Source organism: Elgaria multicarinata, chromosome 2, assembly GCF_023053635.1.
Source record: "Elgaria multicarinata webbii isolate HBS135686 ecotype San Diego chromosome 2, rElgMul1.1.pri, whole genome shotgun sequence".
Lineage (NCBI taxonomy): Eukaryota > Metazoa > Chordata > Lepidosauria > Squamata > Anguidae > Elgaria > Elgaria multicarinata.
Genome location: NC_086172.1, coordinates 163542565 through 163563372, shown reverse-complemented (window position 1 = coordinate 163563372; position 20808 = coordinate 163542565). Strand labels below are relative to the sequence as shown.

The 20808-nt window shown below is 44.1% G+C and overlaps 1 protein-coding gene across 2 annotated transcripts in view; it reads right to left on the bottom strand.

Annotated features, from left to right (window-relative positions):
* Positions 1-20808, bottom strand: part of EVL (Enah/Vasp-like) — a 201391-nt gene that overhangs the window by 113301 nt on the left and 67282 nt on the right. The window contains exon 1 of one of the 2 annotated variants that reach the window (XM_063118040.1): positions 3172-3299. The exons of the other annotated variant lie outside the window; for it this stretch is intronic. Coding sequence (XP_062974110.1) covers positions 3172-3182 — 11 coding nt within the window. The 5' untranslated portion in view covers positions 3183-3299. Of the gene's footprint in view, positions 1-3171; positions 3300-20808 lie in introns of those variants that run through there. 2 annotated transcript variants of the gene reach the window in all.

The following is a 20808-nucleotide window of genomic DNA, read 5'->3' as shown; positions in this document are numbered from 1 at the left end:
AGCGTCACCAAAATTGAATTTAGCCTTTGGGTTGAAAGAGGTTCCCTGCCCCTGCCCTAGATGAGATAAAGTATCATAGAATCATAGAATAGCAGAGTTGGAAGGGGCCTACAAGGCCATCAAGTCCAACCCCCTGCTCAATGCAGGAATCCACCATAAAGTATCCCTGACAGATGGGTGTCCAGCTGCCTCTTGAAGGCCTCTAGTGTGGCAGAGCCCACAACCTCCCTAGGTAACTGATTCCATTGTCGTACTGCTCTAACAGTCAGGAAGTTTTTCCTGATGTCCAGCTGGAATCTGGCTTCCTTTAACTTGAGCCCGTTATTCCGTGTCCTGCACTCTGGGAGGATCGAGAAGAGATCCTGGCCCTCCTCTGTGTGACAGCCTTTTAAGTATTTGAAGAGTGCTATCATGTCTCCCCTCAATCTTCTCTTCTCTAGGCTAAACATGCCCAGTATTTGTTAGTTCAGCCTTCCCCAACCTGATGCCCCCCAGATGTTTTGGACTAGAACTCCCAAGTGTTCCTGACCATTGGCTACACTGGCTGGGACTTATGAAAGTTGAAGTCTAAAAGATCTGGAGGACATCAGGTTGGGGACACCTGCACTACGTGGCCCAAGGACTACAAGATAGTTTGGCGATGCAAATCTTTACCTTCTCGTTTCTCTATAACACTCATTTCTGTCATGATACCATCTCTGGGAGTGGTTCATATCTGTTCCACATTGCTGAGCTTTCAGCCAGCTGTGTGAGAGAGCTGTCATGAACAAGCAAGGGGAGAGATTCAGGGTGGTGACTACACAGACAGTTTGGCAAAGACCAGACCGAGGATGAGTCACCCCTCAAGTGGCAACAAGAAACTGTGAGAGCTGGGTGGAAGCCTCAGGCCGACCACTGGGGTGGAAATTAGCCAAGTTAAAACTAGGGATGGATGAGAACTTCAGTTTTGCTTGCAAAACATGCAAGCATGCCCCGTTTGAAGCTCTGAATGCGAGTGCAATATCTGTAATCTTTTGAACAAGTGCTGGCATTTGTCTCATTCCTGATTCCCAGTTCAGTTTGGGAACTGGGGGGAAAAAACCATTCCATCAACGAGTAGACAACAGAACGAAAGGCACCTGATAAACTGCAAAAAAGCGGACAGAACAGATGTTTTAAAAATCTGTACATCACTACTTGAGGGGTATTTGAATATATTCAACTTTGATCTATGTCATGAAATGTTTGTTTTTTAATTGCCCGCCCCGTGTCTCCAGGATGGGTTGACATAAATCTACTCTGCCCTTCCAAATTCCAAATGAGAGACTGACTGAGCAAGGCAACTGAAGAAACTGTTAGCAATGTGCTTTTCAGTAGTGGCCCCAGCTGAAATCTACCAGCTCTGGCTGTTGCTTAGCTCCATCAGGCTGCAGTCTTATGCACAGAACTTCCACTTAAATTAATGTGGCTCACTTCTGCAGAGACATGTATAGGACTGCACTGTTACATGTGCAGCTAAGACTCCTCGTTTCAGGCACAGATTAAAAGCTTTAAGTGTGTTGTAAGTTTGATATTTTATGGTAGGGAGCTGCCAGATAACTGTAGCCGCTAGGATTCCTAACGGTAGCAGCGAGTAGCCTTCTTCCAGTCCTCTCTCAGCACCACTGCCATAAGATCATAAGAAGAGCCTTGCTGTGTCAGACCAAAGGCCTAGAATTCTGTTCCCCCCCCCCACGGGTCAACCAAATGCCCATAGGAAGCCCACAAGCGGGACAGGAGTGCACTGTCATGCTCCCGGCTCTTGTTCCTCAGCAGCTGGCGTACAGGAGCATACTGCCTCAGATACCAGAGGAAATATATAGCTGTCATGACTAGAAGCCATTGATAGCCTTCATGAATGTCCATCTTTCTCCTCTCTCTGGCAGTGTCTGGCTCCTTCACAGATTCAGAGCAGAAGAGGAACAAGGAAATCACAGGAAACAGCAACTTGTTCGTCGCCACTGCTGCTAGTGGCAAGAAGACCAACAAGGTGACACCAGCTGGAGCTGGAACTGCTATTGTCACACAGAAGCTTTTCACCAGAAACAACAAATGATAAGATTTTTACACTAAACGCACTGCTTAAGGTTTAGCCACTTAATTATGATGTAGGGTCATAGAATCATAGATCACAGAATAGTAGAGTTGGAAGGGGCCTACAAGGCCATCAAGTCCAACCCCCTGCTCAATGCAGGAATCCATCTTAAAGCATACCTGACAGATGGTTGTCCAGCTGCCTCTTGAATGCCTCTAGTGTGGGAGAGCCCACGACCTCCCTAGGTAACTGGCTCCATTGTCATACTGTTCTAACAGTCAGGAAGTTTTTCCTGATGTCCAGCTGGAATCTGGCTTCTTGTAACTTGAGCCCATTATTCCGTGTCCTGCACTCTGGGAAGACTGAGAAGAGATCCTGGCCCTCCTCTGTGTGACAACCTTTCAAGTAATTGAAGGTCTACAATGCAGGTACATTTTCAGCTAAACAAAACTGGTTCCTGACCACTCGCCATGCTGCCTGAGGCTGATGGGAGTTATAGTCCAAACCACCTGGAGGCACCTGGTTAGGAAAGGGTGCTTTTAAAGGGATGTACAAGGATAATTCACATCAGTGCCATAAATAAACTTTCCCATGAATAAACCGTTTTAAGTCTGTAAATTGACTTGAGTAACTAGACCAGCAAGTTAAGTCTCTTCGGCCTTGATTACTTCAATTCAAAATTGAAACCTGTTCAAACTAGCTGCAATCTTTGTACCAGCTTGCATATGTGCCTCACATATTCCAAATTCAATCCAACAACAGCACTTGACAAAACTGATCATGAAATTACAATCACATGACATTCAGCCGGCATCATGTAGTGAAAAGGATATAGCGAGATGACATTTCATTTCTAATGAATTTAACTGAAATTCCTTAAACAATGGAAATGTAAGGAAAGACAAAATCACACCAAGTATATATCTGGCCCAACTTTACCACTGTCTGGAGATCTCAATCACACGCACTTTCCCCACCACACACCAAATAAACCTAAAGTGAGTGTAAACCTACTTTTACACTTTCTTCAGACATGAGCTCCTATTCTTCATAACACGGGATACTATTCTGCAATGAATCTGTGTCAATCATTCTCAGTAAGGTTACCAAATACTTACCTTGTTGCCATCGCAGAAAAAACTTGGTTGTACGTTTTGGGAAGAAACAGAGTAGTAACAATCTGTCCGGTACATTTATTGCATTAAACCATAAAATGAAACAGTCTGTGTAACTTTACAAAGCAGAACACAAACTAAGCCAAGCCGTTTAACTTGAAAGTTTACAAAGAGTCTTGTAACCAAACAGGAAAAGGAAGCTTTACCAAAATAGAGAGCGTATGTGCAGGAAGCTACTCTGCGTTTTTGGCTTGACTTTTTTTTTTTTTTTGCCTAACGAAATCTATTGTTCAGCAGAAAGGCCAGCAGAGAAGACACATGAATAGCCTAAACTCAATTGTCCAAATTGTGCCACGCTCATTGGCAGAGCTGAGGTTACAAACAGACTTGCCAATTAAATGCACCCACCAATGGAATTCAATCCTGACCTTACTTGCCAGCTCTGTCTCCATGATGCCCAGAACATCATGCAGAGAAATTAAAATTCTGCAGCAGGAAAAGCTGGAATCGGCGATCTGTATAAAGCTAAAATGGCTTTGATTCTCCGTATTCTGCATTAATCAGGGGGTTGGATTCGATGGCCTTACAGGCCCCTTCCAACTCTACTATTCTATGATTCTATGCATAATTTATTCTGTACAATTGACTTAATTTGTTCTGGTTTCATGGAAAGGGCCAGGCAGTTATGCTGGTAAGGAAGCCTGAACCCAAACTACTGGTAATTTAAGCAGTTCTAGTATTCTATTGAATCTGTTTTTAGCTGTCTAAATTGTTTTAAATTTTGTATATTTATATTTTATGCTGTATTTTAATATCTTATTAATTGTTGTAAAACGCCCAGAGATTTTCAGCTATTGGGCAGTATAGACATGAAATAATGGCCTGGTTCAGACGACACGCTAAACCATGCTGCTTAACCACAAAATGGTTAACGGAATGCATTGACCTTAATGTATTCCATTAACCATTTTGTGGTTAAGCAGCATGGTTTAGCGTGTCGTCTGAACCAGGCCAATGATTAAAATAAATGAATAAATAGTTTGGGTGTCTGCCTTCTAAGAGTTCAGCAGGCATCTCCCAGGCAATTTGGAAGCATATCTTCACTCCTATAAGGGCTAGACACTTTTTTTTTTAATGGAAATTTCCAGGAAGCTGAATTCTGCATCTCAAACTTCATTCTGTGATTTTCCTGGGTGTCCAAAAAACTGTAGAACATTCAACCTTAGTTTTGCATCCTCCCTCATCTCTTTTAGGTCATCTTAAACCAAAGATGCAGAACTTCAGATGGGGGGGGCGCAGGGGGCACATCCAGAAGAGCCCATGCTGGCTTGGGATGTTTGAGAGTTGCAGTCCAACACATCCCATAGGGGAAAACTAGTCTAGAGTTTTACAGAGAAAGTCATACACAGGAGTGCAAAATCTCAAACCCAATCCAGCCTACCTGGGGATTCCAATCCGGCACTCCAGGGTTCTCCCAGATGGTCATGCCCCATTACCCTGGCCCCACTCCGGGTGATTTCCCAACTTTCGTGCAGTTCTCCCTCATTCTAAACGGCTGAAACGCTTTTAAGGCTGAGTTACTGGTAGTAAGAGCCTTAAGCTAAAATATTTGGAGTATTTTGCGCTCTATTCATTTTTCCTTTGGTCCCACCCACCACTGGAAAGTGGCCCCCAAGAGCTTCCCCAAAATGGAATTTGTTCCATGAACTGAAAGAGATTCTGGACTTCTGCTGTAGGGTTGCAATTATAAAACTAAACTGAGAGACTCCTGTGCAACAGATCCACAGTATTGCAAACATGGAGAACAGAAAGTGTATATATTAGGCAACGTTTCAGCCTGCATTAGCACAGGTACCCAAGTCAGAGATCACATTTTTATTCTCCTCCTCCCTCGTTAAAGTAAGACAGAGGCAAGTTCCTTCTCGAAACAACAGGAAAAACAAGAGGTGCACACCCTAAATCAAGCAAGATTTAAAATCACTGAATAAACAAGAACTCAACTTATTGCCAAATCTTTGGCGGCAGACATCTAGTATGATTTAAAATCCACTCTCTTCTGCTTTCCACCATGAACCATGTCAACATGTGCATGAGAAGAAAAAATTAAGCATTTGACGTGATGCATGAAAATGCGTGCTCATGGCCAAGATAATTATCCTAAATTGGCATCCAAGGGAAGGGCTATTCATGCTTGGCTGAAAAGGCCCCTACCTCACTTTTGGAGGGTCACTTGCTCCCATGAAAGTGGGTGGGAGGGGATTTTCAGAAATGTTACAGAGAAAAACTAATAATTCGGTGGGCTTACGATGGTAGATTTAATTTCAAACCCAAAAGATACCCAAAATCTTTCATGGCTGTTTTGCTGCCCTCACCCCTATCCGGAGTGCTGAAAATCACTGGACCAAATAGCTTAGCCCAGCACCAGGGACTGCAGCTCACCTGAAGAGCACATGTGTTGCATGCAGAAGGTTCCAGATCTAACCCTGGTAAAAGGAATGGGCAAAGGAATATGGGGAAGGACCTATAGACCATCCACTGGTTATAGGAGAGTCCTCTCTTTGTAAGTGATCAGAGAGATCAGAGTGATCAAAGTGCAAAACAAAGGCTTTTATTATGCAAGCTACCGTTAGATCAGCAGTGCCTCAGATTACATTTGGAATCCATGAACAGCCAGAGAGAAGTCTTTAGACAGCTTTGCATAATACAGGACCACTTCAGCTATAAGCAACTCCCTCTGGTTAACTATGTTAGATAGTGGAAACAAAACCTGGCACCAGCCATATCTTCAACAATCCGAGTGGCGGGTTCAGCCCCTCCATTAGGGAGGGTCTTTCCAGAGGGACCTTCTCTGTGTAGCCACCTCTTTGGAATGTATCACAAGTTGATGTTGCTCCTCTTGCCTAGCCCAACGTCTACCGCTAGGATGTTGTATTTCTAACGGTGGCACCTCCTGGTGCTGTGGCTACTGCTCTGGCATTCCCATGGATGAAGAGGGCCCTGTCCGGCTACTTTCCAACTATGAGTTTGTTCCTGGAGAAGTTCCACTCTGGGACTGCCAGTCTCCTGCAACCTCCTGCAGGCCCCTCCCCATTGGACTCTGAATCACCCAAGTCTGTTAGGGGTGCTTCCTCAGAGGTGCTGTGTCCAATCCCTACAGAGATGGACAAATAGCCTAATCAGCATAAGGCCACCCTCTATGTTCTCATGATCCACATCGGAGATTGAACCTAGAATCTAGATTTTAATACCTGGTGGCCGCTGGCTTTTCAGGTTTGCTGCTGTGACAATGCACCATGTTCTGTTGCCTTTAGCTACCACATGACACTCTTTTAAACTCTTCCTGTTGTTCTACTTGGACTGTAGGGCAACTGGGGTGGAGGGAGTAGGAAGTGCTGCTTTTAGAACTAGGCTAAAGAGATGTGAGATGTAAAATGACCTAATTTTCATCTGTGGCAAATATTTTTGTTCTATCTCACTGAGTCTAGTAGCTTAGGGTGGAAGGGACTTCCCTAAATTGCAAGTAGCTTTGGCAGCTTTCCCTCAGCTCTTATTCCTGACCCAGTTGTTCAAAACTCTCACCCGTGGTCACAAGTGCTCAGTTAAAAACAACTACAACTGAGAGCCCCAGGAGAGGACAACTGCACCATTCAGTCCAAAAAGCACCTCCAAGGACCTTCCACACTAAAGCCTCCAGTGATGCTGAGGAAATGTTTCCCCATTTTAGTCATTCCTTCTTCTTTATTTACTAGTGAACGGAGCACGCTTTGCATGGCCTGGAAGAGCCCTCAGTTTGATACAGCGAAAGCTTCAAGCAAAGTTACACAACTGTCAGAATTGGACACATTGGGTTCACCCTGTCTGAATGAAGTCATGCCTGCTGGCAGCACTAGACTTGGCTCTTGCCATGGTGTATCCTATAGTTCCCTGAGGGAAGGGCCAGGCCAGGCCAGGCCCAGGGGTGGGGGCAGCCCTGCAGCAGTGGGACAAGAGACAGGCATATATCTCTGTTCCTCGACCTGCTAATCTCCCTTGGCTTCAAACTATGAATTGCAAGGCTAACTGCTGGTGATGGAAGTCTGCCCCTAGTGGCGCAACATGTTATTGCAACCTTCAATAATATGGACACATTTAGAATCATATCATAGAATAGTAGGGTTGGAAGGGGCCTATAAGGCCTTCGAGTCCCACCCCCTGCTCAATGCAGGAATCCACCTTAAAGCATACCCGATAGATGGCTGTCCAGATGGCTGTTCAAATTAATTGTGTTTTTAAAACAAAATAACCCGAAAGTGCACACCTCTACAGCCCCCTTAGTATGCATACTGAACAGCCTTGGTACTACGGCACTAATGGACAGACAGACATCCTCTTTATTATTATAGATGTATATAATGTCACCTACATGTTACTTTACGAAAAAACAGCTATGACATATGTGTAGAGGTTTTTGTTTTGTTTTTTGTTTTATTGGTTTTTATGTACTTTAAAAAATGCTACCTCACTATTTTAAAAAATGAAAAGAAAGGAAGTTAATACAAGGAAAGTAGTAATTAAAGCCTACCCCTGCTGAAACAGAAACTGACAGTGCGGCGCTTGAGAGGCTATTTAATGCTACCCACCTACCCATGCTCCTCAGGAAGCAATAAAATGGGCTGAACCCACAAGGAGAAAATGCTTACTTACATTTATTTATTTAAAGGCAAAGAAGACGTTAAAAGCCTAAAAGTGTGTTGCGGCTCGAGACTAGACAGGCTCATGGTACAACTGCATTTTGTTACCCCCAAAAGTTGTCACAAATCAGGTCTTTAATAACTACAGCAGGAGAACTGAGAAAGCAGTGAACTGCCATGAGCTGACAATTACACCATCTGAATGCTCTGTCAAAAGCGAGTGAACAAAGGATAGCAATTTCAAAGAAAAAAGTGAACATGAAAGCAACTGAAATATTGGGACTGATATACACGGCCCAGGTCCACAGATAGTGATCAAAGACCTAGGGATAACTATTCAAGATGCTGGCTCTTACCTAAATGGTTTGGGATCAAGATACTTGAAAGACTGCGTCCTCCTTCATGAACCTGCCCGTATTTTAAGATCTGTTTTGGAGACCCTGTATGTCCCAACACCCAGAAAGTCTAGGTTGGGAGAAACATGGGATAGGGCCATCCCTGTGATAGTACGCTAACTGTGGAGCTCTCTCCCAAACCTGTGGGCTGTCTTTGTGCTGCCAGGTTGGCGCTGCTCCACTGCAAAATTCCGTGTATCGCTGGTGCAGGGTGGTGGTGAATAATCCCCACTGAGGGAGGCAGCGTGGATTTTCTGGTGGCCATTAGTCTCGCTGGGTCCTTCCACTCCCCCTTCCCATGGCTTGCAGCAATCAATAGGAGGTCACCTTCTATCCGGGAACACCCCGAGAGCAGTGCTCGAGCAAGGACAGATGGCGGAAGAGCCATGCTGACCTCGCTCGGGCAGGAAAAGTCGGAGTAAGTCCCCACTTTTCTGTTGGGGATCTTCGACTCTTTGCTCTATGGTGCCTCCGTCATATAACCTACACAGCGTGGATTGGGAGCCACCCTGGGGGCTTCCAGAGCGTATAGACAGCCCCAAGGTTAAAAAGGCCCCTTCTTTGTTTAGTTTAGCTGGGTCGTTGAAGCATTTTTGTTCCGCTGGACTTTCAAGTGATTTAAAACATATTAACTCCACTTTTGCTTAAAAAAAAAAAAAAAAGATTGGTTTCCCACTGCTCAGAGCCTCATGTGGTGCAGAGCGGTAAAGCAGCAGTTTCTGCAGCCGAAACTCTCCCCACGGCCTGAGATCGATCCCAGCAGAAGCTGGTTTCAGGCAGCTGGCTCGGGTCAACTCAGCCTTCCATCCTCCCGAGGTCGGTAAAATGAGTACCCAGTTAGGTGGGGGAAAGGTAATAATGGCCAGGGAAGGCAACGGCAAACCACCCTGCTATAAGGCCTGCCAAGAAAACTCTTGATCGACTATCCCTGTCTAACTACTGACCTGTCTCTCTCCTGCCCTTTGTCTCAAAGATCCTGGAACGTCTGGTCTACTCTCGTTGTCTTGACTTTCTCTCTAATAACTCTGCTCTGGATCCCTTTCAATCTGGCTTCCGTCCTTTGCATTCCACTGAAACAGCCCTTACCAAGATCACCAATGATCTTCTTACTGTCAAGTCTAAAGGCCATTATTCCATTCTTATTCTCCTCGATCTAACTGCAGCCTTTGACACGGTTGATCACGATCTTCTCTTAGATTCCCTCCATGACCTTGGACTCTGTGGCTCTGTCTATAACTGGTTCACCTCCTATCTAGAGGGTCGCTCTTTCAGCGTGTCGGCTAACGGCAGCTCGTCCTCCTCTTTTCCCCTTTCAGTTGGGGTTCCGCAAGGCTCGGTGCTTGGCCCGTTGTTGTTCTCTCTATACCTGCTGCCCTTGGGTAAGCTTATTCAATCCCACGGCCTCCAATATCACCAGTATGCCGACGATACACAATTATATCTCTCATCTCCGGAACTTTCTCCTGATGTTCACAATCGTATCTCGGCATGTCTTTCAGATATCTCAGCCTGGCTGCTTCATCGTCGTTTGAAACTTAACATGGCAAAGACTGAATTGCTTGTTTTTCCTCCTAAACCCTCTCCTCACCTCTCATTCTCTCTTACTGTCAACGATGTCATGCTTACTCCGGTCAAGGAAGCTCGTAGTCTTGGCTTTATATTTGACTCCTCGCTCTCCTTTACTCCTCACATCGAGGCAGTAGCTAAATCCTGTCGTTTCTTCCTGTATAATATTGCCAGGATTCGACCATTTTTGTCTGTCTCTTCTGCCAAGACACTCGTTCACGCACTGGTTATCTCTCGGTTGGACTACTGCAACCTTCTTCTCTCTGGCCTTCCTTCGTCTCACATCAGTCCGCTGGTCTCTGTCCACCACTCTGCCGCTAAGATCATCTTCTTGGCCCGCCGCTCTGACCATGTCACTCCACTTCTGAAATCTCTTCATTGGCTTCCAATTCACTCCAGAATCCAATATAAACTTCTCCTGCTGACCTTCAAAGCTCTTCACGGTCTAGCTCCTGCCTATCTCTCCTCTCTCATCTCACACTATCGCCCCGCTCGTGCTCTCCGCTCCTCTGACACCATGCTTCTCGCCTGCCCTAGGACCTCCATTTCCCTTACTCGGCTTCGTCCTTTTTCTTCTGCTGCCCCTTACGCCTGGAACGCTCTTCCAGAACACTTGAGAACTACAAACTCAATCACTGCTTTTAAAACTCAGCTAAAAACTTTTCTTTTCCCTATAGCCTTCAAATATTGAGTTTGTTCTGACTCTATACTGTTAGCTTCTCCCTACCCGGTGCCTGTTTACACTTCCCTGTGCCTGTTTGCATTCTCCTTCCCTCTTTATTGTTTACTACAACTTATTAGATTGTAAGCCTATGCGGCAGGGTCTTGCTATTTACTGTGTTATCTGTACAGCACCATGTACATTGATGGTGCTATATAAATAAATAATAATAATAATAATAATAAGAAAACATCAGCGAAAGCTAGTGTCCCTCAAAGAGTCAGTAATGACTCAGTGCTTGCACGAGAGGTTCCTTTCCTATCCTTTCCCACTGCTTTTCATTTTGCTGTGTGTGGTGATTTAAAAGTTTGTAAATTGTTCTAAAGTTTTAAACTGCAAGTCATCTTGGTGGTCCCTTCCAGGCCAAAAAACAAATCAGAAATAATTTTATAAATATAAATGAATAATGGAGCAATCTATGCCCCCTAGACACTGTGGAGCAGCGCTCTGACCTCGAAAGGGGGAGTTGGAATCTGACCCCCTTACCCCATCCTCTTGCAGCCAGTGCAGAAAGGACCGTGCTGTCTGGCGTCCAAGGTCGGAAAATCAACCATGGACAGGGGGAAAAAGGGGTGTCAGGATACAAGCTTATCTTAAGCCTCTTCCAGCTTCCTTCTCTCCCTCTCCGAAGTGCCATCGCTACACGGGCAAAGAAGCCTCACTGCTCCTGGCAGGGCATTGGATAAATGGAAGCCTCCAACATCAGAGGTTTTCAACCCACAGGATTGTGCCCTAAATGACTGAAGCCGGAAGTCAGCCTTAAGCAGTCAAACCCACTCCCCAAACTTTAAACAGTTGTTCTATTCCTAACAGGGTTGGATGGATCCCAGCTGTTACGTCTACAGCAGCTCCTTAACATCATCAAAATGCCTCCATGTAAAGAGCCAAGTTTTAAAATTTAGAATGAAACAGAAGCACAAGTCTAGCCAAGAGGTATGAAACAAAACAAAGGCATTGTTTTGTGATCTGATTATTTATATTATGTAGCTGGAACATATTAACAGCTGTGTTAATATGAAGGTGTCCCCATATCATAAGGCATCAAGACTTAGTATAAAGTCTGAGGAAGGCCTGAGGGAACATAAGGGAAGAGGGAAAAGGAAGACGGTTGGGGTCTACAAAGACTGTCACACAGAGGAGGACCAGGATCTCTTCTCGATCATCCCAGAGTACAAGACACGGAATAATGGGATCAAGCTACAAGAAGCCAGATTCCGGCTGGACATCAGGAAAGACTTCCTGACTGTTAGAGCAGTACGACAATGGAACCAATTCTTTAGGGAGGTCATGGGCTCTCTCACACTTAGGCAGGTAGACAGCCATCTGTCAGGGATGCTTTTAGGTGGATTCCTGCATTGAGCAGGGGGCCGGACTCTATTATTCTATGATTCTATGAAGATGCAATTACAGGTAGCTCTGCCACCTCCCAGTGCTTTCTGGTTACTAACATTTTTTGAGAAATTACCCATGCAATCTCAGAACTTCCAATTAATTCCACTGAAACCAGTGGAAGTTGGTGACTCTGAAGCTAGTGTGGGCAGTGAATCCACTCTGGCTTTCAATCAGAACCAGACAGAATTCTGAAGGAGTTATCCAAGATGCTGAACTCATTTTGGGGATAGGGTTCAGCACTTTGCATACTTCTTTAGAGTTCTGACTGAAAACCGGAATGGATTTACCGCCCCTCAGACATTGGAGCCACCAACACCCCCTGACTGAAACCTCAGTTAGTTAAGACTGATTTCAATGGGTCTTCTCGAAGTATGACTAAGCCTGGATCCAAAGCATAAAATGGGAATAGACCTCAGGGATCATTTAGTTTAATCTCCTGTCAAATAAATAGTTTAACTGAACTAACAAATACAACACCAAGTATTCAGATTCCTAGATACCCTGAATCTAGGGATGAGAAGCAGCTGCATCAAATTACAAATTATCAGCATCAAGGACAGTTGAAAAAAATGCTTTTGGAAAGCTTGCTTGACTCAACATTTCTAATTTTTTGGTTCCAATTTTCATTAGCTAAAACTGGTCACAGGTGATCTTGTAAAAGTCAAATAACTAAAAAAACAAACAAAAAACACAATCACAACATAGAACTTAACTGGTTATTAAGCTTTGCTATCTCTGAGGCAATTTTTTGGTCCACTGTGATGAGTCCATTTATTATTTTTCACGTATTTATACCACACATTTCTACATATAGAAACCTCCAGTGTTCAATATCAAACATTTCCATTTCCACAGACTTCTGCTAAGTTCCACTCAGTCTGTAGAATATCTATTTAAAGGACCAAACTATACACAATGCTGTACTAACTTCCCCCAAGTTTGCTTTTTTTTTTCTTTTCTTTTGCAGAACACAGCCACAGAGGTTGCAGTCTGGAGCAAAGTATTGGCACAGAGGTCTCTTTAATCCTCTCTGCTCCAATAGTTTTTCCACTGAAAGTTACCCATCCTCACATACCTTGAGTTTTCCCCTTCAGAAAACTACCTTCATAAAATGCCTGCAAAATATGCCCTGCAAGAAGTGGGTGGGGGAAATACACACAATTCACTATCATGTGTAGTTTGTTTCCAAACCCAAAGAATCAGAAGCTAGGGTGACCATATGAAAAGGAGGACAGGGCTCCTGTATCTTTAACAGTTGTATTGAAAAGGAAATTTCAGCAGGTGTCATTTGTATATATGGGGAACCTGGTGAAATTTCCTCTTCATCACAACAGTTAAAGCTGCAGGAGCCCTGCCCTCTTTTAAATCTGGTCACTCTAGTATAGCTCCTGCAACTGGTCCATTCAGCTCTGTATTCTCTACACCAGGGTGCAGAATCTCAGGCCCAGGGGCCAAATCCAGCCCTCGAATACCCCACAGAGGGCCATGCCCCCTTCCTCTGCCTCCACTCTCTTTCTCCCAACCACCTCTCATTGGTGGTTTGCCAGGTTTTGCACTTTTTTCCTCCGTTCTAAAGGGTTGATGTGCCTCTCCTAAGGCTTAGTGACTAACAGTAAGAGCTTTAAACTAAAATATGGTGGCATTTTTGGTATTATAGCTCTGCCAATTTTGCATTTGGTCCTACTTCCTTTTGCCTTTAGCCTTGCCCACCACTGGAATGTGGCTGCTGAGAGGTTCTCCAAACCGGAATTCCACACTCCTGCTCTACAGTGACTGGCAGCAGCATTCCGGAATTTCAGACAGGAACCCTTCCCTGCCCTACCTCTGGAGATGCCAATTACTGAACCTGGGTCCTTTTGCAGGCAAAACAGGTGCTGTCGCTTCAATCTACAGCTTTCCCCCTAATGGCAGCCATTTACTGATATGGGAATGAAATAAGGCAGGGGTGGGCAGATGTTTGGGCATACAACTGCCATCAGCCCTAGCCAGCATTGCCAATTTGAGGGATTAGGGGAGTTATATGCCGAAATATATGGAGGAAAAGCAAAAGGTGGTGGGGGGGGGGAGGAAAACCCCCAATAGTGAAGCCAAAAAAGCCAAAGGCAAAGGGATGGAACAAAGGATGTAGTTTATTTAAAAACAAAAATCTGACATGTTTCAAACTCTAAGGGTCCTTGTTCAGGGTAATTCGATAAACGCAAGATATCAATTCTATTTCACAGAGCAGAGGAGACCCTGAAGAAGGATCCTTAGGGCCCGAAAAGTGTCAGATTTTGGTTTTTAAAAGAACTACATCCTTTGTACCACCTCCTTGCCTTTGGCTTTTTTTGGCTTCTTCTAAAATATATGGAGGGCCACATTTTTCATAGCTGCCCTCCCCACCGAACAAAAGGGCACTCTCAGGAGCAGTAAAAGTTAGCCATGATAATTCCAGGCAGTAAAAATCAAACTCTTTTCTACAAAGCCCCAAACTAGATTGTGTTTCTTCAGCACAAAAAAGAAGACAGAATGTTGACAAACAGCTTTTTCTTTTTTTAGTAAGATAGAGACTGATAGACAGGCTATTTTTATTAGCTCCCCAGCTCCTGGTGTAAAATTGTAAAAAATAATAATAATACTGCTGTTGCTGTTGTTATATAAAAAAAAGAAATTTGTGAACTATATCATAGAGACCAAGGTTCTATAGAAAGGGTTGACCAATGTGCCAATAAGAAAATGTCTTGGGGAGAGCAATCCTATGGGCATTGTGGGGAGGGGGGCATAGGATAGTTCAGATTTCTGGAACCGAGGTCAGAGATAGTGCTCCGACCTCAGACCCAGGAGTCTGAACTGCCTTCCCCATCACAGCCAGCATGGAGAGAACCTCGCTGGCTCCCTCTTCAAGCTCCAAGCAAAAGCATCCTCAGAAAGGAGGGAAAGGGGGTGGTTCTGTGGGTAGGTAGGGGACTGGGGAAGCAGGGATACAAGCTATCCCCACCCTCCTTCCCTACAAAGCCCTAGCTACACAAGCGAAAAAACCCGTCTAGCAAAAATTCAGAGCTGGAGAAGCACAGGGGCACAGATCACCTCTGTGCTCCTGCTCTGCACAGGATGCCCATAAGCCACTGAGTTCAGAGGCTGATGGGTATCCAGATAGGATTGAGCACTAAATTACAAACTATCAGTACAGTCCAGAAAAAAGAAGAAGACAGAGATTCCTTAAACTGTTGTGATTGTTTTAGGCCATGATTCAGGTACCAGGATCAAATTTTAGAATTTTTGGAGATACTTGCCACAGGAGGGAGTGGCAATATGCATCCAAATTTGTATCCACTACAGTCTACTTTGCCTAGTAAAATTCAACAGTGGCCTAAGTGCCTTCCCCCAAATACTCCCTAATCACTCCTTTGTTGAAGCTTGCCTTAGGAGAGAACTTGGATTTTATCTTCTAAAGAACTTAACAAAAAAAAGTCCTAAACAACTCAGGACTAGGATACTTAAGAGTTTGGCTGCTTAACACTAGGCTCATCAGGAGAAACCCTTCTGCTGGTACCCAAGATTTCAAAGGCTTAGTTCATCATGGCGCAAAATAAGGCAAATTAGTCAGGCACTAAAAACAATTTCTCCAACAGGCATTCCCAGGAAGGTAATCTTGTCTTCTTTACATCATTTTGAAATTTCTTTATTACAAGTGATTCATAAATATTGTTAAATAAATAATTAAACAAGCTTCCTTTGCTACTTCAACCCATTCTTTTCTCAAAGGTCATTGTACTTCAGGATCTGTGACAAGATTAATCCGATCAGACCATCAGTCTGTCTTTTTCTAGTTTTGTCTCTGAATGGTGGTAACAGAAGTGAACTTCAGCTCTTGCCCAGCTATATGCTCTTTCATATTTAGATCTCAGAAACTATGGATACAATCCAACAAGAGTTTTTCAAGTATCATCGACGCCAATGGAAAAGTTAAGTGTGTGCTAAAGTTCAATGGTACTTCAAAGTTTCAATTCTGATTGGACCACGTCTCTGTGGGTTTTGTACATTTGCTAAGTGTTTGCAGGAAAACAAGGTGCTATGCAGATAACCAATTGCAAATAAAAGTGTTGTGCCAAAACATGTAGCCGACATTCCCTGACATTCCTAATCTAGTTTTCCATAGATCTAGCCAGTGTCACAACTCTCTTGCTTAGGTCACCACTTACATATCTACAGCCAAGAAGAATGATAGTACCATTTGTCTAGAGATTGTTTAACAACATATCTAAAAGGCAATATTGAGTAAGTATCCAAAAGACATCTCCAAGGCTTACTTAATAAGATGTTGTAACGGGGGCAGCTGACTTACCCAAGCATCAGGTGATTTGGCAATGGTCAGCTGACCTACAGGAGTCTCAAATGACTCTTTCAAATGTTGTGAGCAGCTTTGGGTTTAGTCTAACCTAACTGCTGAGTTTAAACCTCTGGTCAGTCTATCCAGAAGAGGTCAATGCGGCTACTTGACTCCTATTCTGAAGACCATTGCTACACAGCTGCCTAAGAAGGAGACAATCAAGACAACCTCTGAGACAAGCTTCACACAACGCTTAACATGAGGGTAACTCTCAATTTTAAACTAGCAGCAAGAGCAAAATTCATTGGCTTTTGGTTCAAGACAAGCTGCCCTCTTTCCCCATGAATGAAAGAGCTGATAGCAAGTCTGATGTTGTATTAGGTGACACAGTGTTATTATAACACTTGAACTCAGTGGGTGCCCGAAAATGCTCGCTCTATAAATTGTGGTGTGGATAATGAGCCCAGACCCCACGCTGAGCTGCAATGAAACTATTTATACACCATATGGAGAGTAATAATCTGCCAATCCATACACACAATAGTGTCTCCAGAACGCAGTTTGCGCCAGTGTCAACTCACGGCACATCTACGGATTAGCACATACGTAGCAAATGCCAAGTTACAGGCATAGTATTATATGGATGTGTATTTAGACTCCCCCCCCTAAATTGGATAAAATATTTAATGTAAAGCTTGAAAGGATTGGGGGGCCCAAGTGCCGGAGACATTTTATAACGTACATAAAATAAACATTTCCATATGGCCAGCCTTAAGACCAAGAACAAGACGGGTTCAAGGCAGGGGTGGTACAAGAAATGAGCCAGCCTGCTTTCAAAACTGACGCAGAGAGAGTGCAGTTTAGATCACCCACTGTGGACAAACAGGCTGCTATTGGACTGGAAAGAAGGCAGCGTCCTGGGGCCTGCTTATCCCTCCATTCAACTACTGGGAGTGTGGGAGTGCAGGGGAAACCAAGCCACAATGTTGGCAGCACAGCAAGAGCAGAAGAAAGTTTTATTATGAAATAGAAAATTGAAACAAGACAATCAGGCAGTCATAGTAACATAGGCAGCTGCCTTCTACTGAGTCAGACCATTGGTCCATCCAGCCCAGTATTGTTGATACCACTGGCAGGTGGTTTCTGGTGGAAAGTCTTTTTATATCACTGGCTGCCTGAAGACTTTCTGCCTGCAAAGCATGGGCTCTACTACCAGCTAGAACCTCAGTTCTTTGCAGATTCCTGGACAAACAGGCTTGGGGAAAATGCTAACTGAAGGGGCAAGACAGAGAAAAATCCATAACAACTTCAAGTCAGAGATGCAGCCACAGAGCTCTCAAGCAACCTATCCACAACCCCTTCCTGCTTCCTTTTATAGAGGCTGGCTTCACAGAAAGCTGAGGGGGGCTCAGGTGATCTGCCATTCCCAAGGCCAAGTGGGACTGGGGAGCTATTTCTGACAGTCCCCTCTACTACCTCCCCACCCCCATTGTAGCAGTTCACGGTTTTCCCTTAAGAAATGCAAGAACGGTCCAAAAGGCCGTCAGAGAGCTTCCTCCCTATCAGTACCTTGCGACATGACTTTTGAAGATGAAGCTTTAGAAGCATCCCATCTGCTTTGTGAGGAAGGGGGGGGAGTTGCTCATTTTCCAAATTCAGCTGAGCATTTCTGCAACTCAGTCATAATGCAGCAGCAAAGCACTGTCCAATGGCAAACTTTGATTTCCATGCTAATTCAGAAGCAGACCTCAGGAAGGTTGACCAGAAATCACATAGATGCTAAATCACCATTGCTGTTGCCATCTTACCTAAAAGAAATTTTAATTAACTGAGCCACCCCCAAAGATTCAACCTAAACAGATGCCTTAATTAATTTCCTGAGCAACCTCATGCAGCAAACGTTATATATATTGGTTTGTTATCACCTGAGAGACGTCCTTCCGTTCTTTAGTGTGAGCCAAATCCACGCTCACTAGTACAAACAAATCAAGCAAATACAAATCAAGCAAAACACTCCCCAGCCTTCTCATATGTTGCACACTCCATTTTTAGGTAGTTAACAGCTTAATAGCTGGAATATTGATCTCCAAGGCCCCTTTCAAATCCAGCTTGGAGTCCCGTAGCAGGCAACAAAATTGGGTTAAAGAAATTAAAGGTGGCTTTCCTAACACTCATCAGTATCTCTTGTTTTGGCTGCAGTTCTTTCTGTCTTTCCCCTTTGATGTTTCTACTTTGCCTGCTTTCCCATTTCAGCCCTTTCTATGTCAAGGCTCACTGGCTTCTAACACCCAAACAATAGCTTTTATTTACTTAGCTGATCTGAAGCAGAAAAAGAGTGTGTTTGGGAACACTCTTGTGGAGCAGGGGATGTGGGCAAAGAAAACCACCCTGCCCTGCACCAAGGCATTTAAGTGGGCTTCAGCTTACTGCACAATCAGGGGAGGCCGTAGACTAGCTGACAGCAACTGGTGCCCTAGGCGAACCATGCAATCGGCGCCCCCACCCCCAAATGGCAGATCTAGGCTGAGGCAATTGGTAAACTGGAAAACATTTTGCCCCTGTTCTCCATTCAATGAAAGGCAATTCCCCCTGCCTCGTTCTGCAGAAGCAGAAATGCTATCATTTATAATAAAATGTGCCCTCAAATGGTTTTTGTTTGTTTTCTTAAGCACTGTATCAGCACAGAGGGTCTTATTAAATCAACAAAGATGAGCACAGCCCAGAAAGACTGGGGGCTGTCTACACACACCGGGAAAGCACCGCAGTGGCTGTGGATCTGTGCCTCATCGGTTCGACGACGTAACCACCGCAGGGCATCCTCACACTTTATTTATTTATTTATTTACCCCGCTTTTTTCAAAGGGAACAATGTCAACACGGCGCTTCCAACATGTAACGTCGCTCCGGGAGGCGCAGCCTGCTGGAAGGCAACCAGCAATTGGTCGCCTTCTACCAGGAAGAGGGCGGGGGCGGCTCTAACACCAAGATGGCTGACCAGAAACCCCATGCTCCCTCTTCAGCATCAGGATTACCTGATACCACTCCAGGAGAGGAAAAGTGCAGGGTTGAGGAGAGAGATGGTGCCAACCAGCACCATGAAGACAGCCGCCTGGTCACCGGAAGGAGGATCTCAGTTGCATCATCGGGATGACATGGCCAATAAGGTGCAGCCAGCCCCAATGAGGGCAAAGGAAGTGGCTGCTCTGGGATGGATGGAGCTCATTCCCTGCCTCCAACTGGGAGCAGCAGCAGAGCAGGATAATACCCTGCATTACCTGGTGGAGGATCTGTCCCAAAGGCAGGAGGGTGACCTGACTTAACCCCACTATCCCCAATTGATCCTTTTCTCCCCTTTGCAGCTTGGCCATGTTCCTTCTGTAAGTGCACAGGAATTGAAATAATGACATCTTTGTGATTCTATTTGTGTGTGTTTTAATTTGTATTTCTCCCCCCTCAAACCTGGTGACCCACTTAACTTGGTGCCCTAGATGACCCCTTAGCTCGCCTATATGAATGGGCCACCCCTGTGCACAATGTATTTTTCTTTCCTGTCCCAGTTGGAGATCACTCATAGCTATTACTCAAGTACTGAAATATTACATTCTGTAAAGCAAGATAAGCACTGCTGAGAAATCATGAGGCTGTGAGTTCTTCACTTCTATTTGTAAGATCTTATTTCCCCCAGCCTCAAAAAAACCCACCAAAAAAACCATAACAAAATTTATCTGTAAGCATTAAAGGAAAAAAATGGACCGATTATTTCCATCTAATACATTCCAGGGCTGTTTCCCGTTTTTTTGTCAGCGAAATTAGTTTAAAACAATAAAATAAACGTACGAGATTAGAATACTTTTAGATCAACAAAAGTTTCGACACAGATGTTAGTATAACATTATCCTGGTTCAGGAAAAAAAAAACCTGGAGTTTTCAGATGAGATTAGGTAAATATACAGTGGGAATCATTTTAAAGGATTTTAAAAAAAAATCCTAGTATTGCAAGCAGTTGGAGTCAGAGGACTTCGGAGTTTCACTAATTTTGGTATCTTACACTAAGTCTTTAATATGTTTATATCTGATAGAGGTGAGGCCTATGTTGCTATTCGTACTTACACTTTGAAATACACATTTTGCTTTGGTGGAGAAAACAAATACATTTGCCTTCATGTAAGACACATCTTGAGGCTGCATAAGTCCTTTCATCAGGGTCGGATCCAGGTCATGGGCAAGACACCCTCCATGGGCTCTCCCCATTAGCTTTCTTTCTTTCTTTCTTACATTTCTATACTGCCCAATAACCGGAGCTCTCTGGGCGGTTCACAAAAATTAAAACCATTCAAAGTATAAAACAACAGTATAAAACCATAATATAAAATACAATATAAAAGCTCAACCAGATAAAAACAGCAGCAATGCAAAATTACAAATTTAATTTATTATTTATTTATTATTGCATTTATATCCCACTTTTTTCCTCTAAGGAACCCAAGGCGGTGTACATAATCCTCCTCCTCCTCCTCCTCCTCCTCTCCATTTTATCCTCACAACAACAACCCTGTGAGGTGGGTTGGGCTAAGAGTCTGTGACTGG